At 34.7% G+C, this 24,524-nt stretch overlaps 1 protein-coding gene across 2 annotated transcripts in view; it reads right to left on the bottom strand.

Annotated features, from left to right (window-relative positions):
- BABAM2 (BRISC and BRCA1 A complex member 2) overlaps nt 1-24,524 on the bottom strand; it is a 161,748-nt gene that overhangs the window by 83,110 nt on the left and 54,114 nt on the right. For both annotated transcript variants that reach the window (XM_039697666.1, XM_039697664.1), the window contains exon 6: nt 24,233-24,307. In XM_039697666.1, coding sequence (XP_039553600.1) covers nt 24,233-24,307 — 75 coding nt within the window. The remainder of the gene's footprint in view (nt 1-24,232; nt 24,308-24,524) is intronic.

Raw genomic sequence — 24,524 nt, 5'->3', positions numbered from 1 at the left:
TTCCTGGTTCAGTGAATATCTCTGCAAAATCAGAAATACTATAGATTACATGGGTCACAACAAGAACACCAGAGTAAAGCCATATCCTGAGCTATGTCTTCAGTGAACCAGGAAGTACCAACATGATTTCACAGATGAAAAAGTGAATAATCAAAGTGTAAAGTAAAAACAAGCAAAGTTAAACTTGTTCAGTGGTCTTTCACCACTGCAGCTTAGCACTGCTGACCTGATTTAAAAATATGAAACATTTTATTTTAAAAGGAAGTGTCAACATTAAAATTATTAACTGCTATGAGTTGTTTTGTCAATTGCTGTTTCCTGAAAATAACAGGAATGTTACTTATTAAAGTTCACAGGACCTTTGATTCACAAACTGCCATTCTGCATTCCCATCTCAAGGATATATTTGTATTTCTTTTCCAGAGAATTTTATTATCCCCTCGATTCACAAGCTGTTATTATGCATTCCCATTTCAAGGGTATAATATTTTTATTTCTTTTCCAACGAATTCTATTATCCCCTTGTCTCATTATTCCATTTATGTCAAATGGATCTTAAAAATAGGAGCATGTGTCTGTGTGGGGCATTCTCTGCTTTGGATAAAGAATATGGAAGTCAGAGCACCCTGCCCCCTTGAGCCCTATTTACAAACATTCAGCTTTCCAACAAACAACATACTTGGTCTGCACACAAGTATAAATGTATACAGATGTCACAAAGAGTAATAACTGTAATAAAAATAAAATTCTTGCAGTAAGAAGAAAAACACAGCTTTTCTCTTGTATTTCTGTGAAGGTGGATCCTGATACAGGTGAGAAGCAGGACACTGGAATGAGGGATAAAAGCCGTATTCATAAAAAAATGATTGTGACATTGGTATTTCAGAGTTCACATCTGTACTGCTATGTAAATCAGGCACAATTTGAAATGTGAGAAAAATTCACAGGCGTAGTCTCCTTCTCTATGTATAATAAAAAAGTGACACTTAGTGACATGCTGTGTCAAGAGAGGGCTTTGCAACTTCCAGTGTGAGACAGTAACTCCTGTACTTGGGAACACAGCTCAGGTGAAGGCTGAATCATCAGGTGTTGTTTACCTTGCCCAAGACAGTGCCTGAAACACGGGGTGTCCAGCTCAAATGTGGTCCCACTGAATTAAAGAGGTAGTTGCTAGAACAATATATCATGTATTTCCAGATGGAAGACTGACTCCATCACTGACATTTCCCTGATTACTGACTCAGAAAAGATCACCACATCTTTTATCTGTTCCATCAGTGCATCCATCACCAAGTTAGGATGAAGAATTTGGAGAAGTATAGTTAAACTCTTTTATGGTGTCTGGAGCTGTATTTCAATAAAAAAGATTAGAGTTCAAAAGCTACTAATATTCATACCACACTTGAATTTTTTAAGTCTTTCCTGACACTTTCTCTCATATCATTTGTTCCAAAGTTCAGGGGATAATTTTCTGTAAACGCAACTTTTAATATTGTCATAAGGCTCGAAGTCACCTTCATAAGCTCAACTGCTTCAGCACAGCATCCCAGCATGCACAAATTAACAGAGTAGGAATATCCTCTGTTCTAGGTCTGATATACAGCTTTCCGATCATAAAATTGACTAGTACATTTTTTATTAGGGAGGGAGACCTGATTACATACAAGCAAAAGTTGGATCACAACAAGAAAGTTCCAATTGGAAGCTTCTTACCCTGTCGTATAGGAGAGAGCATTTGGTTGCTTTACTTTTATATTTTCTTTTTCTTTGAAGCAGATTAAATACCACATTAAATTAAATACCACATTATTTTCAGAAGTTTTCTGAAACAATGCAAATTCAATGCTCAAGCTTCAAAACTGATGGGATTTGCTGGATGATTATTGATTTGGTTGCACCTTGCAGTTATGAACTGAGTTCATGGGGACACACAGACAATGGTAACTCCTCTACTCTCCCCTTCTTTATGAACCTCAGCTTTCCTACATTGTTGGAAATTTGGAATTGTTCCTAAGGGAACAATTTCAAAACAATACAGCCATTTAGTTGTCTTGAATGTACACCTACAGTGGGGCTCACTATGATACTTTTTTGCAGACAATATTAAGCATTTTTTAAAAAGCTTAGGAAAAATGCAGAATTGGATGTTCTTTTAAAATAGCATGTGACAATCAAACTAAGTGCCAGCTAAAAATCAAAGAAGCCAATACTTAAGATGCCATTGTAAAATACAGCAGATTAAACATAAGATGTAAATAGTAATATCTAAATTCCTATGTATATTATCAAACTGTAAGTCTGAAACCATCGAGCCTTTTCTACTATGAAGCCACTTAGAAAACAGTTGTGTCTTATCAGTGACAAAATTGCAGTCCACAGCATTTTAAGGATCAAGGGAGAAGGAAGATTCAAGTCACATGCATTCTGGAAACTCTCTGAAATTGCCAAATTCAGCTCAATTTTTCTAATTAATCTTTCCACTCTCAGCAACCTGATTTTTTACAAATCTATGTAAAATTCTAACATCTTGATATTTCACGTGTAAGATTCCTCGTTTTTTCATTATAGCATTTATCTAGAAATGAAGTGTCTCATCTGTTATTTCTAGGGTTCAGACATCATGCTAGAAGCTTATATTTTCTTATTATTTTCTGAATATTAAGAACAGATGAGATGCTGGCCCACCGTTTGCTCTTTGTATGCAGCACCTTCCAACAGTCACAGAAGAAAACCATCTACACACACATTCTGCCCCAACCTCACAACTACCCAATACATCAACATCCCTGGGAATAAGAAAATATATTGTGGAATGTGGGAAACTACTTGAAGCTAGATATCACCTCTGGCTTCAAATAAACATGTTGAGAAACACTGCTGTAACTATAAATATAGTTCAAGTTTTAGCCATCAGAGAAAAGTCTAGAAATCCACTCTAATTAAGACTGAATACATTAAACAAAACCACTAACTGGTTGCAGCATGTTCCTTTTAAGGTCTACAAGTCAGAGTCTCCTGTTAGAGTCACAACTGAAGCAGCATACAGTCAAACAATATCACATAGGGAATCAATTTGTAGATACAGCCATCTACACAGAATCAGTTCAACATCACACAGAATCAGTTCTAATGTAAGATCTTGTAAATTTAGGGAACAACAAGACTTAGAACTGTGAGTGTAGTAATAGAAATACACAGTGTATTTCAACAAACAAAAATAATTAGGAGCTATCCATGGAGCATGTAAATATTTTTTTGTCCTCACAATAAAAATAATTGCTAGTAATCAATACTGAAATTCAACACCACCTCAGTGTTATTTTATAGCTATGCAAAGAATGGACCTTCTTTTATATTAACTTCCCACTCCTGCAGCCTAAGTAGCCATGGGACGAATCTAAAAATTTTACTAGTGAAGCTATAGCCATATGTTTCTCTTATGTGCAGTTCATTAGCAATATAACAACTCATGTTTAAGTGAAAATTTTAATAGACTTGACTTCTTCAAATAAATCCATTGCATTTGCATATTTATTTGTAAAAGCAAGGACTAAAAATTTCATGTTTACTTAAAAAAACTGTTCTTAAATTATGGCTATATTCAATACTTACCTATGCTTTAAACCCAGTAAATGTCACTGTAATCTTAGCATCACTGAAAACAGTAAATCCCGGAAAACAAATCAACCTGTCCAAAAGCACAACCTCAACTCACACCAGTTTCATTCTACAATCTAAATGAAGCTTCACAGAGCTACACTGGGAATAGACCCTCATTCTTAGTTCTGCTGGGTACTTCTTTCAAATGTGTGTCCGTTTGCTACAACAAAATTTATAGTATTTTGGTTGTATTGGTTTCAAACAATTCAAGAAATAATACTGACTGCAACCCATGGTAAAGTGTCCTACAGCTGAGTATGTTCAAAGACAGCATTTCAAGAGAAGATATAACAATTTATTTATGTTCACAATCCTTTGCACAATGCAATGCTAAAACTCTTTAGACATAGCCATGGCATATGCAGGTGCACCTACCCATATGTATGTATACAGGTTCTTTTCAAAGAAGATACGCTCTAGTTACCAGATGGGCACTGCAGTAATTAACTCAAATGAAACAGAAGTGAAGATCTTTCTGTTCTGTCACTCTTGCTGCTTCATTTGGGATTCACACTACAGTCTTGTCAAGTTCTGACCTTTCAGCCCAGACAGTTATTCATGTCATGAAAACAAACTTTCCCTTAACTATGAAGCTCAAGACCTCTCCCTCTCCATGCAGCATTGTTAACTACTTGGTCTGCAATAAAAGCTACTCCTTTGATTTATACATGGTCCATAAGCAATCTCCAGAAAGCTCTGTCTAAACCAAGCCTTCATTTCTTTTGATTGGTCCACAGACTCCTTGAGCAGTATTAAACAGAAATTGTTAATATTGTTTGGAAATAGCTGTTGCCCTGGCTCCACACAGGCTTTTTAGCCCCTACAGTCTGTGACAACCACAATGAAAACTTCTACAGCCCTCACAGACTGTCAGCAGGTCTGCTTCTGAAAGTGCTTTGCATCTGGGCTTCTCAGTGCTATCAATGGCAATATTTATACATACATGAAAAGAAACTTTCAATGTTTTTCTTCTCCTCCCTAAAAAATTATGCCATTCCCTTTTGTCTTCCTCCACATTCAATTCCTCAAAATCCTTAACTAACTGAAAGGCTTCTTAAAAGTTTTTGTTTGGGTGTTGCTTTCTAAAATACATTTCTTTATTTTATTTAATTTCCATGGCATATGGAAACAGATGCTTCAGTTGAGCTCCTTCAGCCTGAAATACAAACTGGCTACTTAAACATATCCATCTTGGTCTTCCCTCAGAACAACTGCACTTACTTGACACTAGTTTGTCTTAAGGCTGTGTCCAAACAGATGTGCTTATGACAAGTGGTTATCTTATTGCATTTAATAAATATAGAAAATATATCCTTTTCTACTAGGATTAGCAACCCCGTACAGATTTCTATCTTTTCTTCCCCAAAACTTTTATTTTCTTCATTCTGAGAAGAACTTAAACCCCACTGCATCAATCAAGCATAAAGTGTTCCCACATTAAGAAATACTCTCTGCAGGTATTTTTGTATCTATGAAATTGAAGATGCTTTACATTAAAACTTTAATCTTCACAAGATTACTATAATTATTAGTTACACTATAATAACTGGTTTTGTGGCAACCACATGTTTGATGCTCTATTGTTAAAAGAAGAGCAGTCCCTTTCATAAGACTTTACTATCTGGAAGGCAGATGTATAAAGATACCAGGAAAGTCCAGACATAAAATTGTTTGTTTGCTTTGTATTGTAATTGACTCATTTTTTATAGCTCTCACAACAAATTACCTTAGAACAAGAAAAGGAACTAACTGAAGGGCATTCTTTGCCGTAGCCAGTTTCACTGTGGAACACACTGAAAGGTGAGGTACAGTTATTTAAAAAATGGGGAGAACAGAACAGACACCGCTGAACAGAACTCTGACACCGCTGCCACATTTCCTCAGGAAACTGAGCTAAAACTACAGCTAAATTAACAACTGGTTTATCTGAAATATGGGAGGGAAACCCTTGACACAAAAATGTATAAAGAATGCCTTCATGAAAATGTGTTCAAAGGATATCAGCCGTACTTCATTCCTACTAGAGGTTATCATTTCCAATTGAAAAGCCATTCTTGAGAAGGAAAAATGGAAATTGCTGTTGTAGGGGTAGATGTATGAGATTACTACGATGGGCATTTGCAGCAAGTCTGTTATATGCTGTTCTTAAGGTTCAATAAACCCGGAAAGCAGAGGCTCAAGATTGATGGTGAAATGACCATTGTTTATACAGCTCCTCCAGAAAAAGTCATCCACTCATTTTCTCAGAAAACAGTTTAAGACAAAATGTTGCCTTGATTAATAGGGAGGTGACAAACAGTACAGGGGGTAAGTATGAGCTATAAAAATTCCAAAAAAAGTTCCATAAAACTCCTTTTTTGAGGAATATAAGAAATTTGATTACTCTTGATTGAAAACATTAAAACTGGATGTCTATTAGGTGAAAGAAAAATGCAGAGTGGGCACAGATACTTCTAGTGCTCATCAGTCTATAACCTACTCCTTGAACAAAGCAGATTAGGTCTTATTTTACTGCTTCTCAAAGAAAACTAAGATAACACTATTGAAAACTTTATTTCCTACCTACTTACATTGGTGAAGAGCCACTCATTACCAGACTGTAGCAAAGGTGCTACACCTTATAAAATATCTTAGAGTCAACAACACTTCCCTTGTCTCAGTTCAAATAAAACACTTTGGTGCACTGTTCATTAACATGATTAACATAATTCAAAGTGTTTCTAATCTGAGAAATACTTTGTTTCACTATGCTTATGTGAAGAGACCTTTCTCTAAAGCCCCATGCTTTGTGACCTAGTAAATTAATTATAAACCAACTGCTGGTGGACTAATTGCCAAAAGCATAGAAACGTGTGTTTTCTTTGAAGATGAGAGATACTGCATCAGACTAGATTTTTAAATAGACAAAATAAGAGGAACTATTCTGCTGAGTCTTCATGGTACAGAAGTTCATTTCTAGTTATAGTCTATGATTTTTTCACCAATTTAATATGAAATATGAAGTGATGACACTCTTTTTCTATCATATTTTCAACAGCAAAATGCATCATCCAGAACAAAAAATGGAGCCACAATTTAACTGTCATGACATTGTAGATAAGTCACATTAGGCACTGACTCCTCAAAAATTTTTCAACATTTCAATATATTAACTATTTTTCATATATTCTGTGATGCTTGTGTTCAACCATGTCAGCTAAAGAAAGGTTTATTCTCAGCAGAATATGAGTGTTTCCAGTGACTTAAACACTGTTCTTTAATCTAACATAGTGAAATTATTGTTAATGCCAAGTCCAATAGGAGATCCTTTTTCTTGGCTGTAAGTCTGCAGGGACCTTAGGTAATGGAATCAAAATCTTGAGCTTTAAACAAGTACTGGCACAAACCTAGCTGCAGTAACCAGAGCAACCTCAAGCAATGCTGTAAAACCTGGTGTCTGCTCAATAGACTATCTTTTTTTTGAGCCTCAGGCAGTTGGTGAATATATATCTTTACATTAATTCCCAGTTAAAGTTAATTTTAATTAAATAATCTTAGGATGTTCTCACCACAAATGATGTGCAGTATTATTTTAACAAAGAAATTTAGTCAATGTTTGCCAACTTTGAGAAAATCCTTGCTAGTGGATATCACAAATAAAGTAAACACTGATCTTCAATTTTCCTTGTATTATAAATTATGTCACTTTATGTATTTTGAATTGGTGAAAACTTCTATCTTCATCTTTTATCAAGGCCTAGCTTTATTCTTTTATTTACACAAGGGAAGTTAAGTATCTTCCACATTTTAGCACCTGAAAATGTAATGAAATGTAGTCTGAGGGTACCCAGCTCTGATATTGAGTTACCTTCATTAATTATTAAAGCCCAAAATGAAAGGTAACAAACTTCTGACACTACTACCAGCAGTAAGTTAGGCATGCTAAGACTGATCTGCTTTGGGATCTACAGCGTTGTTCTGCCTGAAAGACAGCACTGAGTACATAATCAGAAAATAAACAGGTCTTAGACCATCTTAGACATACATCTTCTACATGCGTATAGAAATTCCAAGGACTTTGCAAAGAATATTCCATGAATGATTAAAATACCTTCCAATACTGCCTTTCGAAGTCAACATACCAAATTTACTATGCTTTTCACTTGATTAAATAAACAAACATTATTAAATAAATAAATTCCATATAAGGAGGGTTTTGTTCCCACTGACATACTGGGAAGCCTAGCAGGCTCCAGCACAGTTCAGAGCATGCAAGAAAAAAGATCTAAGCCACTCTCTTCCAGAGAGCATGAAATACTGTGGCACTAATCAATCAGACTTCTGGAGCTCGGGTTTGAGGTCTGTGTTGAGAAAACTTGGCTAATACAGAGATGATAATGCCAGGCTTTGCATTCTTGCCTGAACTGATGCTGAAGCCATCAGCAATCCTGACGCTGGTAACAGCCACCTCAGCACTGGGAATAGCAGTGATTGTGTAATGGATAGTCGGTATCATAATAAAATGTCATCAATGAGTTTCTTTCATAAAGTACTGGATTCTTCATAGGGTAACCAGAGGAGGCATGAGGCCATTCCTGAACTCGATTTTGGTTTGATCAACCTGACACCACAACAGTTTGAGCTGTCATTGACACCTAAAGATCTGAATGTTCACTTGTCAATGTCAGCAGGAAGAGAATGACACCTAAGTCTCATCATTGAAAGCTAACTTCATGTTAAATTAATTTGATGCCATTGCTCACGTGGATAGACTTGAATATAATTTTCACTGTCTTCTACTTCATTTTGACATATTGAACTGACATTAAATAATTTAAATAAAGCAGAACAAAAGCATTTGGAAGGTACTTATAATTCAAAATATCTGTCTTGAATTTATACATACATGCACTTTAAGCTAACAGTAGCAATTGAAACTATTACTAAAAAGGACTAAAACATTATTTAAAAGATAACTTATGACTAAAGCAAAAAATGCTTAAAACAGCAATTAAAAACTATTTCAGTTTGTTTGAAATTAATAAAGTTGCTAATTTCCTTTCTACCTCCAATGCTGCTGTATCAAAGGACATCATTTGAAGACTTAAAAACATGTACTGAATGACAGCTCCTTAAATTGCATAAAGTTCAACCATGATAAACAAATACTCAAATGGACAAAGGTTAGCACACAGAATAGCTTGTACTTACCTATTAATAAATACCATATTAAATTTGGGTTGACAGCCACAGCTAAATTAGCAGATGAAGTAATTATTATGTTTGATACTCCATGGCTTAAAAATCACAACTACTGGAATCTATTTTTGGTCTGTCACTACCTTACTCTAGCAAAAGTTCATATACCAGTTTCCCATTTTAAAAGTGTGGAGATTAATATATCTTATCAGTGATGTTACAGGGCTTAAATCAGTATTTCAAAACCTTTGGTTTTGACTGCAAAGTCCTCCATCAATGCTGCAGAAAGGAAACTTGTTAATCTCAATTCCTTTAACTGCCACCAACTGCCTTGTGAACAAGAAAAAAAATTCAAGTTGCAGAAGCATTTCCAGTATCAGACAACTATCACTGGCAACATAAAATTCTTTTAATAGAAAAAGAATGAAAGAGTAATTCATTTGATGAGCCAAATTTCAGCCTGATGCTTTTATAGGAATAATAAATCTCTAAAACCAGGATTCATAATATTGATGCAGAAATACTGAGACAAACTCAAAACTATTAATGGTGCAAAAGACACCACTTCAAATGCTTTTACCTGTCTGAACCAGTTTTGCTGCTTTGACACACCTACAATTCTTGTATATATTTATCCCTCAGAAACACAGAACAAGCACATAACACAAAGAGGCCTTTATATATAATGCCATATAATTACCCTTTACATTTCAGATGGTTTGAAAATCTGTGTTTATGAATATAGTTCTGTGATCATAATCCTGTTGACTTCAATGTGGGCAGAGTCCACCTCATGGAATAAAAAACACAGTCGTCTCTTGACTGGCCTGAACTGCACCAATTGGGCCAATTAGACCAGCCTTCTATAAAGGTATCTGAAATATTTGTTTTTAAAAAATTGCACGCAACTGGTTTCATAACAGGAGACATAACACTTCTTGCCTTGATCACTTTCCAGCATCATAAACCTCTGCTTTTTTTTCTAACACAAACACAGGGAAGTGAAACTACCAGCTACTCCTTTCCCATAACATGAAATATAATGAAAATTTCTTTGAAAAACAGGGAAGAAAACCCACCAACCATGAGGTATACATGGTGCTCTTCACTATAGCCAAAACTATGGTTTAAAGCTAGAAATCAACTCTTTTTTATGACAGTTGGGTATGTCAGTGATTTGCACCCAAATGCAAGTGACTTTTTCTCATTAGTGAATAATCATTGACTCTGTGTAAATGTACTATTATTTTCAGTATTTGTGTAAGAAAAATGGAGAATCTAGATTTAGCAATGCCACACCATCATTCCAAAAAGTAATATGGCAATTTGCATTCCATACTGTATAAATATATTGCTTTGTAGGCTTCATTGATCGAAATCTTGGTTTTACATCTCGTATTTGCACCATATGTAACTTTCTATAAAACACACTGCAGGATGAATACAATAGAAAGAAGTAAATTCTACTCTCATTGCTCTAGTCCTTTACAGAAAAAAAATTAATTTTTGTACTGCTCTGAAAATACAAGCACACATTAAGCATAAGTTCATTTATTGAAAAGTTGTCCACCTGCTTTTCAGCATGCTTCCAAACCACTGAATAGCTGTGCAACCAATAATCTGTTGTAGAAAGAAACTTAAGACTGCAATAAGAATCAAAATATGGTATCAATTTGGAACTGTATGCCACTAATAAGTTTTAAATATTTGCCCCTTGTTTTAAATATGAAAACCCAAGAAATTACGTGACTTGCCCTCTCAGCAAGATCAAAAAGAATCTCTCTAAGAACCTCAGTGGAAACAAAAAATATCAAAATTGTTCTTCCTTATCCTTCATGTTGAAAATCTCACAGTGACACAAGGAAAGAGAAGACACTGATGCTCCCTTTGAGGCTTTAAATACATTTCATAATATATCAAAATAGATATTTGTAGTATACCAAGCTGTGCACTGCCCATGGACACACACGGATGCAAAGAGCACATACTGTCCTTTTTTTTGGTCAACAGTTTTGGTCACTTAAAGGGTTTGAGTTTGAGAATTCTGGTAATTACTGTTACACTTGAAAAGGAAATATACTGTTAAAAATGGAATGCAAATTGAAAAATAGTGCCTATTCACTTTTGAACTTATTTTATGATTTCACAATCTTAAAATAAAATATATCATTTTCCCACCATAGATATCAATGCCCAGTAATTTGTCATCATTCTCAAAAGAAATACAAAACATATTGAAAAACAATAAATAAATATTTTGCTAACAATTATGTTTGTACATAACCAGCTTAGAACTGCACTAAAAAACTCTTATCTTCATATGCAAATTCCTGGAACACACACATTATCAAGTTCTTTTATTTTTTCTTCATTTTACAGGCAAGCTTCTAAACAAAGGCAATTGATAACAGTCTCTAACTATGGTGGGAACAAAAGAATAAAACAAATCAGGCCTAGTATCCAGAGAATGGTTTATACAAATAGAAGAAAAATAAATAGTTGTCTAAAAATTAACTTTTTATGTTTCTGATGGTATAAAAATTTGATTTTTAAATCCAATTGTCATTTGAAGTTAAAACATTTATCAACAACATTTATCGAACTACTTCTTCCCCTGCCAACAAATTTTTTTTCCAGACACAGTATTCCTTCATGTGCTATTTGAAGGGAAATACTTCTCTGCAATAAAAATTCCTTCCGTATTTTTTTTTTCATTCCACTCAAACTTACACCAAACAAGAAAGCATAACAGACATCCTTTTATGGTTAAAAAGATCCTGACCAAGGTTCTTAATGTTCTTGGACAAGCAATGCCCACATAATCACAACACTTTCTTGACTTAACACAGTTTGAAGATGAGGATGATGCTTTACATGCTCCAGGCTGAACAGATTTGTTAGGAAGAAATGTCCTGACAGATATGCTTAAGAGAATAAGGCCATTGATTAATCAAGAAAGGAGTCCATTAAAATAATGGAATTCAAATATTTGTCGATGGTTACTTAACAGGACACTGTCAAGGTTTTTTGTCAATTTTTGACTATGCCCTTCTCAATCAGCATTAATACATGCTTGGCTCCATATCTGCCTAGCTTTCAGTGTTAGAAGCTGGACTGCAATTAATGGCTGCATAAAAAAATAACAAAAAAAAAAAAACCAGTCCCAAACTAGTAATTCACATGAAGTGATAAATTGAGCATGGACAGGAGAAACAAATAAATATCTGGAGACAATACTGTAAAAGTTTCAAAATAGTGTTTTCAAAAGTTTACATGCAGTAAGCTTCCAAAATATTAATCTCAAGAAGAATCTTTTTCATTGTATTTTTCAAAGAATACAAAATTAGAACACAGAGATAAAGAGATAAGACTTGTTTCCAGTCTTTCTCTGTGATTCAAGAAACACTAATGTTTTGTACAGCTGTAAATATCTTAATTGAAAGTACATTCCGAAATTGCCTTAATATGGTAATGCAGAGATTATTCATCTTTCTCTACAAATTCAGACTCTTGTTTTTTCTGTCCAACCCCAAAACAGCTTTTGCATATTCAATGAGCAGGTAACAGTCTTCATACTGAAAACTTACTATTGATTCTTTCAGCTTACATTAAACGAGAGATTTCCTTCACAGTAACAGTGATGAACAACTCAGTGGAAGAAGAAGAAAATCAGCTGCACCATGATCTACCACAAATGTTCCCAAATGGATCACTTGACTAAAGATTTAAACTATATAAACCCTTACATAAGCATTCCCAAATTGATTTAAACAACACTGATAGGTGATTGAGCTGCAGGAAAGAGTTTACAAACAAATCCAACTGAATGCCTCGGTGCTAAGCAAGTGTAAATGTTCTACTTGTGCATTCATCCCATTTGAGCCAAGTTGTTTTAAAACTTTTTGGATGATGAAAAAATTCTGAATATCAAGTTTTTCATTCTAGTGTAGACATACTGTAAATTTTCCTCCCTTTTAATTTAGTTTCAGACTCAGTGCATATGTAACCACTCTTTTCAGATGCCTCCCCACTCTCTTCACTCCTTTCCCTGTTTTTAGTCTCAAAAGATAATTAAGTTCATAGAATCTCTATGAAGATCAGCAGTCAGGTATAGGAAAGACACAACTGGTTATTCCACCAAGTACTGAAACAGGTCAATTCAGTTTGCTATGAAAGGCAGCAAAATGGGGAACAAATAGTGAAAACACTTCTCATCCTTTCAACTTGATAAATTGCTACACAGGACACATGTAAGAACAATAACAGCATAGTGCAGTGATTCAAGAAGATGAGGGATTGGAACTGTCTGAAATGAAGCTTCACTATTTCTACTGCTCACAATTGTGGTGATTTTACTTAAAACCTACATCTGTATGTGCCAAAAAACTGCTCTAGAAGAGGCGTCCTGATAAGCACAGTCATGTTCTGTCTTGATGAAGAGCATTGCAAAATTAATTAAATTTCTTTTTTCAGATCTTATACAGATCTTTCAAAACTTATACAGATCACTATTACAATTTTGCAAGTTTCCTGGGAATGCATCCTTCCAAACCTATGAGACTGCAATTTTTTCAATCTTACATGGATCTCTACTTCTTAATTGGCTTTGAATTACGCTCAGCTCTTTCCTATTAAATTATCTCTTTGTGCTATATCTTCTTTTATATTTAGTATTAAAGGATTATATTAACATATTCTTATTCATACACAGTTACCTTCTTGTAACAGTGATAACATTTCTGTATCAGTGGCATATAACTTTCTACACCAAGGGATAAGTTTATTCAACTATATTCACGAAATTCATAAATAAAGAAGCCAAGGGAAAGTAATTTTGCACACTGCAATGCTGCCTCACATGAGTCAGAGAAATAATATATGCCTTCAAGTTGCTTTAATAGGTATAGTCTTCTAAATGTGATACTATCATTGCCTGAAGGCCTGTAAATGGGTCTGCAGTTTGATCATGCATCTTTTCAAGAAGGAACTGGCAACATGTGGTAAACAACAATAACAAAAAAGAAACAAAGAGAATATTTTCGCTATTAAGTTGCTGCCATACAGTAAAACTGATGCTGCAAGAACAGTCATAAATGCCAGTCTTGTTTATTACAAATTCAGTTTCACAGCTTCTTATGAAACATTTGCTATTGCATCAAGAGAATCTCTCTGGTATTTTCTCTCCAACATTTCTTTTGTTTTAGGAGAACTCATAAAGCACTCAGTCCTAAAATGGTGTATTATTAACACCTCAGTCTTCTATTTCTACCAAACAAGTAATATCCACCTATAATTTACACATCTTGAAATAAAGTTTCAGCAATTTCTGATTTTATATTAAAAAACCCCAGAGCTTGAAAAGGGAGTTTGAGTCACCATGTGAAAAAGAATTTTAATACAAGAGAAACTGCTCTTCTGTTCAGCAGCTCTAGTGCAGTCAAGATTAATTACACAAAACAAAGTCCAGAAATTACTGTGATTTTACCAACCTTTTATTGACATTTTTAAAATAAATGATATGCATGAAATGAAATGAAATGGATACACAAAAAACTACAGGTAAGTGTTCCAGAACAGCCTTTTTGTAAACAAAGATGAACAGCCTTAAGAACATAAATTAAAATTGTATTTTAGTTTAAATATTTCTCATACAGACTGCATGTCAGATTGCATGAACTTTGGTCTCTGTTCTGCCATTTATTTGCTTTTCAATATTTTTTTTAATAAGTGAAACAGTTGCAATGTTTTTCTTTCATGCAGAACACAGCTCAATTCTGTGAACTTTAGAAAGAAGGTACAATTGAAGTTCTAAGTATCTTCAGAGATACACTCATTGTCCAAATGTGAAAAGGTGTCCAAATCACCTTAAGACACTCAAGAATACTAAAGAATGTTATAATGGCACAACAGTAAGGACCCATAATAGTGGAAAAACGGCCTAGGAGAAAAATCTCCAGCAACTCTGAAGCCACTCAACTCTTTCTGTTGACAGGCATGGCTTGTTTTTCCTTGAAGAAAAGTGTGTCAAAATGAACCAAACTTAAATGTGCGCTAATTTGAACTGTGATGAGTTGTGAAGGTTATAGAAAGAGAGGGGAGAGGAAGAACACTGCCCTGGTTAAAGCCTTGGACAAGCTCTCTGCTCACAGCTCAGGATTCCACTCTGAATTTGCATATACCTAGGTCATGTTTTAAGTCCTATCTGAAACACAGATGTTTTTTATCGTATGTCACAACTTCTGTGAACAATACATTAAATTAGAACTTGTGAGATGATCAGTTACTAATTTCATCTAATCTATGTAGGGAGAAAAAGCAACAATACCTAGATGTATGTGAAAATGGGAACCTATCTGACCTATATTTCAAGAGTTTATCTAATCACTTAACAATAGTAAAATGAAAATTAAGTAAGATTTATTACTTAGAAAAAGTAATGAGTCTAGGTGAAATGAGATAGAATTAATGATTTTATCTAGGACACGCATTATAAATGCTAAACAATGAGAATAATAATTTAGAATGAGTGTGTTTATTCTTTGTTAACCAACACATTGTCCTCAGGGTTTTGCAAATGAATCACTGATTATTTACATACCATCAGTCAGTCATCAGTTTTAGTCAAGACATCAGTCATATTTGTCTAACATTTTTCTACACCAGAAAAGATGTTACAGTAAAACAGAGAATATCTGATATCTCCAAATATATAAATACATTCCAATATATTAAAAGCATGTATATTTCAGTAGTTTATTATTTAAGACAGCTACAACATCAAGTAATTAAAATGACAAAACATGGGCAGAATTGGAACAGCATTATCTTTTTAACTCTATTTCCCTATTTTCTTTCACCACAGGGACTTCCTAATGGTATCATATGGGTGTACTTACATGTTATATGTGCACTCCAGACAGTTTATTATGCAGTTCAAAACCAATATTTAATTCATGGACATCTTTTTGCCCAATTTTTGATGTACTGGTTACCTGCTAAGGCCTAAGGAGTGCACCTAATTGCACCCAGTGCTCCTCCCCACTGCCCCTTCTCTCCCATGGATGTGCTGTTTGCAAAGATTACAGGTCTCAGCACATGAAAGACATACAAGTTCTAGCATGAACACCTAAACTGTTAAAACAGCAATAGAGACTCAAGAAGTCTAAGTTTTATTTGCTGCTCTTTCACTGTCTCACTGAGATGCTGCTGGACAAGGCAGACTTTCCTTTAGCCTTCTCATCTAAAGTCTCCTTCTAAAGCAGAAAATGCCTACATACACACCTTCTGTAAACAAGCAACTACTTCCTAAACAGCAGTTACTATAGAAATTAAAAGCTTTATAGGAACATGGCACATTATTAGTTAGCAATTGTTAGACAAAATGCTGTGCATTTTTTGGTAAGAGAAGAAAAACAGCAGAACATCCTTTTTTTGTTTGTTTTTACTTTTTTTTTAATGGTATTATGATTAATGACATTGCCACTATCAATTAGACAAAAATAAAAGTGATGGATCAGTCAACCTCAGTATGTTTACTGCTGAGAGTAACTATTTCAATGTTAAAGCTTTAATTTTTTTTTTTTGTTTGTCTTAAACCTCTAAACCCATGAAACAGAGTAAAAGTGAGTAGTGTTAAACACGTCACTACATGATTATTTTACAGACATATATTCTAAAAAAACCCAAACAAATGAAACCTTCTTTTAAGACTGGCAGTCATGAAAGGATTTTGTATATTTAACCAAAAAAAAGCTACCAATGCAAATCACAGCATTCAAACCAAGCATGACTAAATCATATGAAATCACCATACAGATGCACATTCATGTTAATACTATTCTTTCTGAAAAAGACATAGTCTCCTAAGTTGAAAGCCAGAACAAAAGAACCCCAGAAGATTAAACCAACCCAGTCCTTATAACAGCAGCTGGGACTTTTATAAACAAAATTTACTTTAAAATGTCAATATATGAGGTGCTGTAGAATTTAAGCCCTGATATGAAGTCTTAGAAAGAACCCCAGTATTAGGGATACTGAAAGGGGCTGTGGGCTCAGCATGGAAACATCCTTCAGAAAATCCTACCATCATGCTTTATGTATTTGCAAATACAGATTTGCTGGTTCATGAGTTTCACAGAGTACTTGCTACCCTCAAATTCTATGCTCAACAATTTCTCAGTTTTTTTTTCTTCAACAAGAAACAGCAGTATAGAACGAATGCAAGAATTGATGTATTTCCAAGATCCATTTCCCAGTTTAAGACCACTGTACATTGCTTGTTCTACATAGCATGGGCGGACCATGACAGATAAAACAAGCACCATCATTATGTAATAACCCGCAATTATTTTTATGGCTATTGAATTCCATTCTCCCTATGCAATACATAAAATGCAAATGTAAAGCAATAGTACAAATTACAAGCCCTAACAAGGCAGTAAATCTGAACCAAGTCACGCAACATAACATATCTATAAACTTTCCCACCAGATACAAAAAGGCTTTCAAAAGCTGCTCTTTTTAACTTATTTATTTTAATTTTTTAAAGAAAATTAATGAAAATCCCCCTAACTCTAGTCACATCTGAATGGCAAATTAGTAGTTCTACCAAATTTGAGAAGAATTCACAGAAATTAAGATGAATATTTTAAAATTTATCAGTAGATGTGGTGGTCTTTTCCTTTACAACTGCATTACAAAAATAAAATATTTAACAATAAAAGAACTGTCATCAGAAATACAGTTGATTGGAGACTATGATTCATATTAAGATCATAACCTATAAAAATCATCAGCTGTGCAGAATGAGCTGTTCCAGTTGACAGATCTTGCTAACAAAATCTTCCAATAAATTACAGAAAATGCTGACTTTAAAAAATTGCTTTTGGCTTTCAGCATACGGAGCTTAAGGTGCTCCTGACACTAACATATTTTATGTGGTTTTAGTCACTAGATGCTACAAACAACTCATCTTGTTCTGGAAAAACTGTACTAATAAATTTAGTGAGAATGAAGGCATTTTTTTCCCCCAGAATTCAAATGTAACACATTTTGATCATGAAGTACACTTTTATACAGCTTTGCTTCCCTTGGTTTGTGGGCAGAAGATATTAGGAACAAAATCATGAAAGGATGACTAATTAAATCATTGTGTCTGTAACTATTTCTGCAGCTTCACTGAACTAAAGCAGTTATCACTTTACTCTTAGCTCTCTAATACCAGAATCAGTAGATTCTGTAACAAAACAAGAGGTGACCTATTCTGAAAAACCCTGTGAGGGTCAATAATATGACTACAATGGTATGACCAGCCAAGAAGCACAATACAGTGGAATATGAAAGATCTTATACCCTTTACCTATAGTGACAAGTGTAACATCTTGCAAAATAAAAAAACCAAAACAAAATCTCCAAACATTTACAGCTGACAGATCATAGCTTTTAAGCTATAACAAAAAACTAGACACTTAAAATATTTCAGCACCAAAAAAATCTAGTTTTCTGATTTCACAACTTTTCAAACTACCAGAAACATTTCATGACGTGAAGACTTTCTTTTTTCCCCTTCCCACGTTATTTTTTGCCTCAGTCAACATGTAAGGTCCAGGGCTTGGAGTTTGCCTGCTTCTGGCACTGGGCTGCTACTCTGACAGTGGCCAATGATTGAGCTAAAGGAGCACTTGCTCACTGGTACTTCGTTGTTATTTTTAATGGAAAACGTGGACAGCAAAAATAAACTGCAGGCTAAAATGAAAGACTCTATAAGAGACAAGCATCAGTGACATCTATACTGATAAATGTCTTCTGCACACACAGCTTACATTTATTTTCCCAGCCTCTAGATCATGCAATTTACTGTCTTCAGCTGCTACAAATGCTACAGTTTCAAATACTGCCAGTACTAACTTGCAGAGACACATTTCTAATCTAAAATCTCAATGGCTCATTATAATTGTATGTTATAAAGTTTGCCTTTATTAACAGAAGAAGCCCAGACAATTTGATTACATTATTCTGTTTAAGTAATTCAACACTGGTATAATAATCAATCTATTGAATATCATACTGTCATCTACTTTTAAAATATAAGCTATTTGCTCCAAATGCTTGCATATATCTCAAGATAAGGAATACTTTATGTTGTGAAATTCAGGAAGTTAACTTTGTGTCTTTGTAACAAAGTCTTAAGTAGTTTAATATTAACAGCAATCTAAATTAGCCTAAAAGATCTCTGTGTAAAGCATGGTCAGAGTATTGTGAATTATGAGGACTACATTTTATTTCAGGATTATCTGTCAGTCTTATAAACTTCCAGTTTTGCTATTGGTAAAAGAGGTAAAATGACACCAGGCATCACAGACCTGACAAGCTTTGTATGGTATGCAGGTCCATCATTCTATCCAATATGACATAAATATATTTTGGAAGGTAGTCAAATAGAATATGCTGCATAACATTTTGAGAGGTAGCTGCCTGACACAGACTAAACTGTCTAGTGCAAAATGATCAAGTCAGATCTGAACTCTACATCATTCTTGCCACTGTTGTGACCTCAACAAGCTACACATCAGGTTTTAGTTGGTCAGCGACAAACAAAATCAAAGAAGTTTAAAAGCGAAATAAAACATTAGTCTTTTTCAGAATATTCAGCTCAGGTTTTTCAAACAGCATTAGAACTTTATACAAGTGCATTTGTGTTTTGGTATTTGCAGCAATTTAACACAAATCTTAAATGCTGTCAAAGAAATCAAACTGCTAAAGCACAACAGTAAAGAAATTGGCCTGGAAAAAAATCTCATTTGACCCTGCATGTTACATTTATGTTGTTCTGTACTACAGTTAATTACTCAAATATAGACAAGTATTGCAATCTTTTCACAGTACTTAGAATTTGGTCTCCATTGTAAACAAAAGTTGCAGTGAAGTCTTTTAAGAGACTTCCAAATGATGAAACCAGACTAAGGGAAAAAACACAAACATGTTCTTATCTTTCAATTTGAACGTGAGGATAAACCTCTTCCACTGACAGTCTTACACACAACTGTTTGGCCCCTGGCAATGTGTCTAGACAACGTCTGTTATTTATTTCAGTTCTAAAAGATATGCACTAAATACAATGGTCATCACAAAAAAAAAAAAAAAAAGGCATCTAAAGAAACAGGTCTGTGTTGCGTAGTTCTTTACACTTCAATACTGACAAATTATTGGAAGGCTGCTGGTCGCAGGATCATAGCTAAATTAGTCCTGATATTAGCTATTCACTGGAGCACAACAAGCAGGTACGTACACATAGGAAATGAGTACTTTAAAAGATACATACAACAAGGTGGTGTTAATCAGGGAACATCTTTCTTAGTCAAAACATTAAAAACCCCCACAGAAATAAGAAGAAAAATACCTAAATGTCTTGTTTTTAACAACATCACTGGCAACACTCTGAAATCCACTGATACTCTGCAAGCACACTACAAGTCTCATAAACAAGTACAATTTGTAAATTACTGAGCTGGAGTTTTTTAATGATTTGTCATAATGATTACATATGTATCCCTAGCTGACGAACACTACGAAGAAAGAAACAAAACTACACAGAATGAATGTACCTAGGTAGCCAAGAAGGTCCATGGCATCCTAATTTGTATCAGCAATTGTGTGGCCAGCAGAACCAGGGCAGTGACCATGCCCTTGTACTCAGCACTGGTGAGGCCACACCTCAAGTGCTGTGTCCAGTTCTGGGCCTCTCACTACAAGGACATTGAGCTGTTGGAATGTGTTCAGAGAAAAGCAATGGAGCTGGGGAAGGGTCTGGAGCAAAAGTCTTGTGACAAGTAGACACAGCATCTGGGGTTGTTTCGGCTGGAGAATATGAGGCTCAAGAATGATCCTTATCTCTCCATAAACACCTGAAAGGAGGTTGTAATGAGGTGGAGGTCAGCCTCTTTTCCCAGGTAACAGTAAAAGGACAAGAGGAAATAGGCTCAAGTTGCACCAGAGGAGGTTTAGATTAGATATTTGGAAAAATTTCTTCACAGAAAGAGTGATCAGGCACTGGAACTGGCTGCCCAGAGAAGCTGTGGAGTCACCACCTCTGGAAATGTTGATTTGATGTGTAGATGGGGCACTTAGGGACGGGCATGGGGTTTTTAGTGGACTTGGCAGTGCTGGGTTAACAGTTCAACTTCACGATCTTAGAAGTCTTTTCTAACCTAAAAAATTCGATGAAAATTTAAAAGAGGTATTTTAGATGTTCAGCCTGTAACCTATTTTATTACTGTGGCATACACAGTATCTGTAAAGAGGCAGAAATGCAAACTAGGGTCTGACTCTCAAAACGAGTATGTACGGTGAATACTTCCCTTTATAAAATATTGTGGAGAAAATGAAAAATGCTACAACCAACAAAAATAATTTAATTCAAAATGAACAGGCTGATTAAAAATCCAACTGCAAAAAAAGGCAAAGGAAAAGTATACACGGATTTTCCTGAGCCAAAGTCTCATTCTTTTCAAATAAGAGAACCTTTATGAAAGATTTAACATAATAAACTTTGCAGTAGTTTGAGCCATCAACTTGATTCTGAGGATGTTTCAACACAAAGTTTTCACTTATATCAAATGGATTTGCATAAGAAAACCATTTGAAAGTGAGACAAAGGTCCATATTCAATTAAAACCTTTGCATTAAAGTATAACTTTCTAAAAGAAAAAATAATGAATGTGCTTTTTAAGTGTAAGCCAACATTGCTTTTAGAACAGCTATTTAGCATAGAAAATACACAATGATGTTTTTTTCTTTCAAATGTAAAGGAATATGGCAAGAGAAGTCATGAAGAGAGATTTATCTGCTGCAGGCATTATAACAGGTACTATGTTTCCAACTAAATAACATCTGAAGGCATTTTACTAGAGTAACTGAACAAACTTTGCTACAATTTTAGAATTCAAAGGAAGAAACAGTGTACTCTGCATTGCTCTTTTAACTATCCTCAGTCTTCTAAATATACCAATCTATTTTACTTTAAATGCACACACACTTGAACTCAATTTTTAAATTCAGTGCCACGAATACTTTCGAAATAACCTGGCAAATTCACCTCTCCAGTCTATAACAATCCAACTTATTCTACATCTCCAAACTTTTATTCTTTATAGTTAAAGTACTCTCACTACAATCAGTACGAAGTTGACAGAGGAACACCTTATGATTCCAGAGTGTATGTATTCTCAACAACCCTAAAGACTTTGCAACACTGCATACTGATCTCACAGCTTACATCATCAAACCTGAGTACTGGCTTATGATACAAAGTTTTACTGTCATGCTTGTAATGTGGTTACCTACTGACATCAATAAAAACTTCAGAAGAGCATTAGAAATCACTGGGATGCTAGGAGTGATTGGTTAGGCAAAAATAATGGTCTTTAATATTCCATCAGATTTTAACACAAGTAGTATTAATTAAACATCAAAAAAATGTCAGAGAAAACACAACAGGTTTGAACTTTGCAAATCTTGACAGAGAAGCTACTGCATACTGCAAGGCTGGCTACAGACTAGAACATAATTCAAGCACATTAATTCTGCAGTAAAACATTAAGCTGTTAATACACTAACAGCCCCCAATTACTGATTGCTCTTCCACCTTTCAGTGTAATATATTAACAATTATTTCCACTGCATCAATAAATGCTCTATCAATCATGTACCATAATCCAGCAGGCAGGATTGAAACCAGCATAACTGGCATGATGGAAATAAACTATTTTATTGCAATATATTAAAGGTCTATTTATGTCAAAAGTCTCATCCAAAAAAGACGTGCACAGCTTAAAAAAAAATCTTTTTTGTTTAATAGCTCCTTTACTAATTTGGAGTCGTCAGAGTACAATTATTTAAATCACAACAGAGTAGTCCTGATTCTACCTGCTTTCATGTCGTTTATTTTGATGTCACAAGAGATGACATTCATCTAGCTCAGAGTACATACAGGAAGCTAAAGGCAGCAAGAGTGTATAAGATCCTGCCTGCTACAAAGCACACTCTGTCATAACCCATGCTGGAGACTAAATCAAACCATTTTTCTACTGTCAACAAATACTTCTGGAATCAAACAATATTTCTTCTCCTGTGGCTACTCAGCCAGACTACATGTCACTTTCCTACTACAGATAGTTAACTTGCCAGCTTGTGCTGTAGAAGCCTGATCAAGAAAACTAAGGATTTCACTAGTACATTGCCCATCACGAAGGATTGTTGCTGTAAAAATCTAGGCTATGAAATATAAAAAACACATTAATTTTAAAAATGCTACTGGAAGTATCTGCATGCTTTCAAGAAGCATCTCATTACTCATGCAGAAAATCTACAGAAGCTAGAAAGATCATAGGGTTCCAATCTCAAACTGCAACCAGAAAATTTCAGTCAAGATTATAGTTGTGCCTGCCTTTACTTTCATGGTTTGTAGCTTGAGACATCTTATTTGGTGAAACACTGAAGACTCACACTTGCAACTGTGATTTAACAATAACTGAAGACAGTTCTAACAATAAGATGAAGAGGAGGTAATGGAATCCACACTGACAATTTAATCTTAACACATTAGTTTTTAAAGACTAAGTAGCTGTTCCTCTTTCCAAATATTTAAAAGGCAGACACATGGTTTAAAGGAAAGATGAGTGTTGGCAACATCAACTGACTCAAACATTGTGTACAGTGGAAGTTCTGACACTTCACTCTGACAGTCAGATAGACAGATAGACAGAAAAACCAGATCTCTCACTGTGTTCTCCAAATATAGTAACATTGACCTTATGATGGACTTCCTCAGTAGCTGCTTCAAACAGACTGTCCCCTTGCTGTAAAAACACTCATTTCAAATTCTTCCAAGGTGGTAGTTTGTCACAAACTGCTTTTTCTGTTTTTATTTCTCCTCTTAGCAAAGAAATGAATGCTTTTTCATCCCAACTTGTAAAAATATAGTACTACTTTCAAAAGTATCTGGTCAAACTTCTGTTCATTGTGAACAATGAAGTAAAGTAATCACTGAAGCTTTCAGTTCAAGTAACCAGAATTTGCTTTCATTCCTTGTTAAGAAACGGTGTATTTAGTTAGCTTTTCTTTTTCTACTGTCACTCTTGGTACAATTGAGACTGTTCATCATCAATGCCATGTCATTTAATTCCACAGACTCATATAAAAGATGACATTAATGTAGCACACAAAACAACAGTATGTCCAACATCACCTTTCCTAAACATAATCCAATCAGATTTAAAAATTGTGAACTTTCAAACTCTTGGAGAGCAGGACAGCAGGAAAGTCAAAATAATTACTAAGGGGATTGCAATAATTCCTACACTCTCACAAATACTGTGAAAATAGACAGTGGTTTTACCTTGAGAAGGTATGTAGGAATATTGCTGAAATCGACAGGCAGCTTCAAGAGGAAGCGAGCCGAGAATTCTCCAGTCTGTGGAAAAAAGGTAACACTAATGAGATTTGGTAGCTAAAAGAAAACCACAAACATTCTGAAGATTAAATATTATCCAGAAAAACATGTAAGAGCTCATACAAAGAGAAGGGTTGAGATTTTAAACAAAACTGCTGAATAGAAATACTGGAGAGGAAAAAAAAATTACAGATTTCACAGGTGTCATATGAAAAAACACCTCAAAAAACATTAATCC

The sequence above is a fragment of the Passer montanus genome, unplaced genomic scaffold (assembly GCF_014805655.1).
Source record: "Passer montanus isolate IOZ18808 unplaced genomic scaffold, ASM1480565v1 scaffold12, whole genome shotgun sequence".
In the NCBI taxonomy this organism is placed as follows: Eukaryota; Metazoa; Chordata; class Aves; order Passeriformes; family Passeridae; genus Passer; species Passer montanus.
This window is presented reverse-complemented; position numbering and strand designations above follow the sequence as displayed.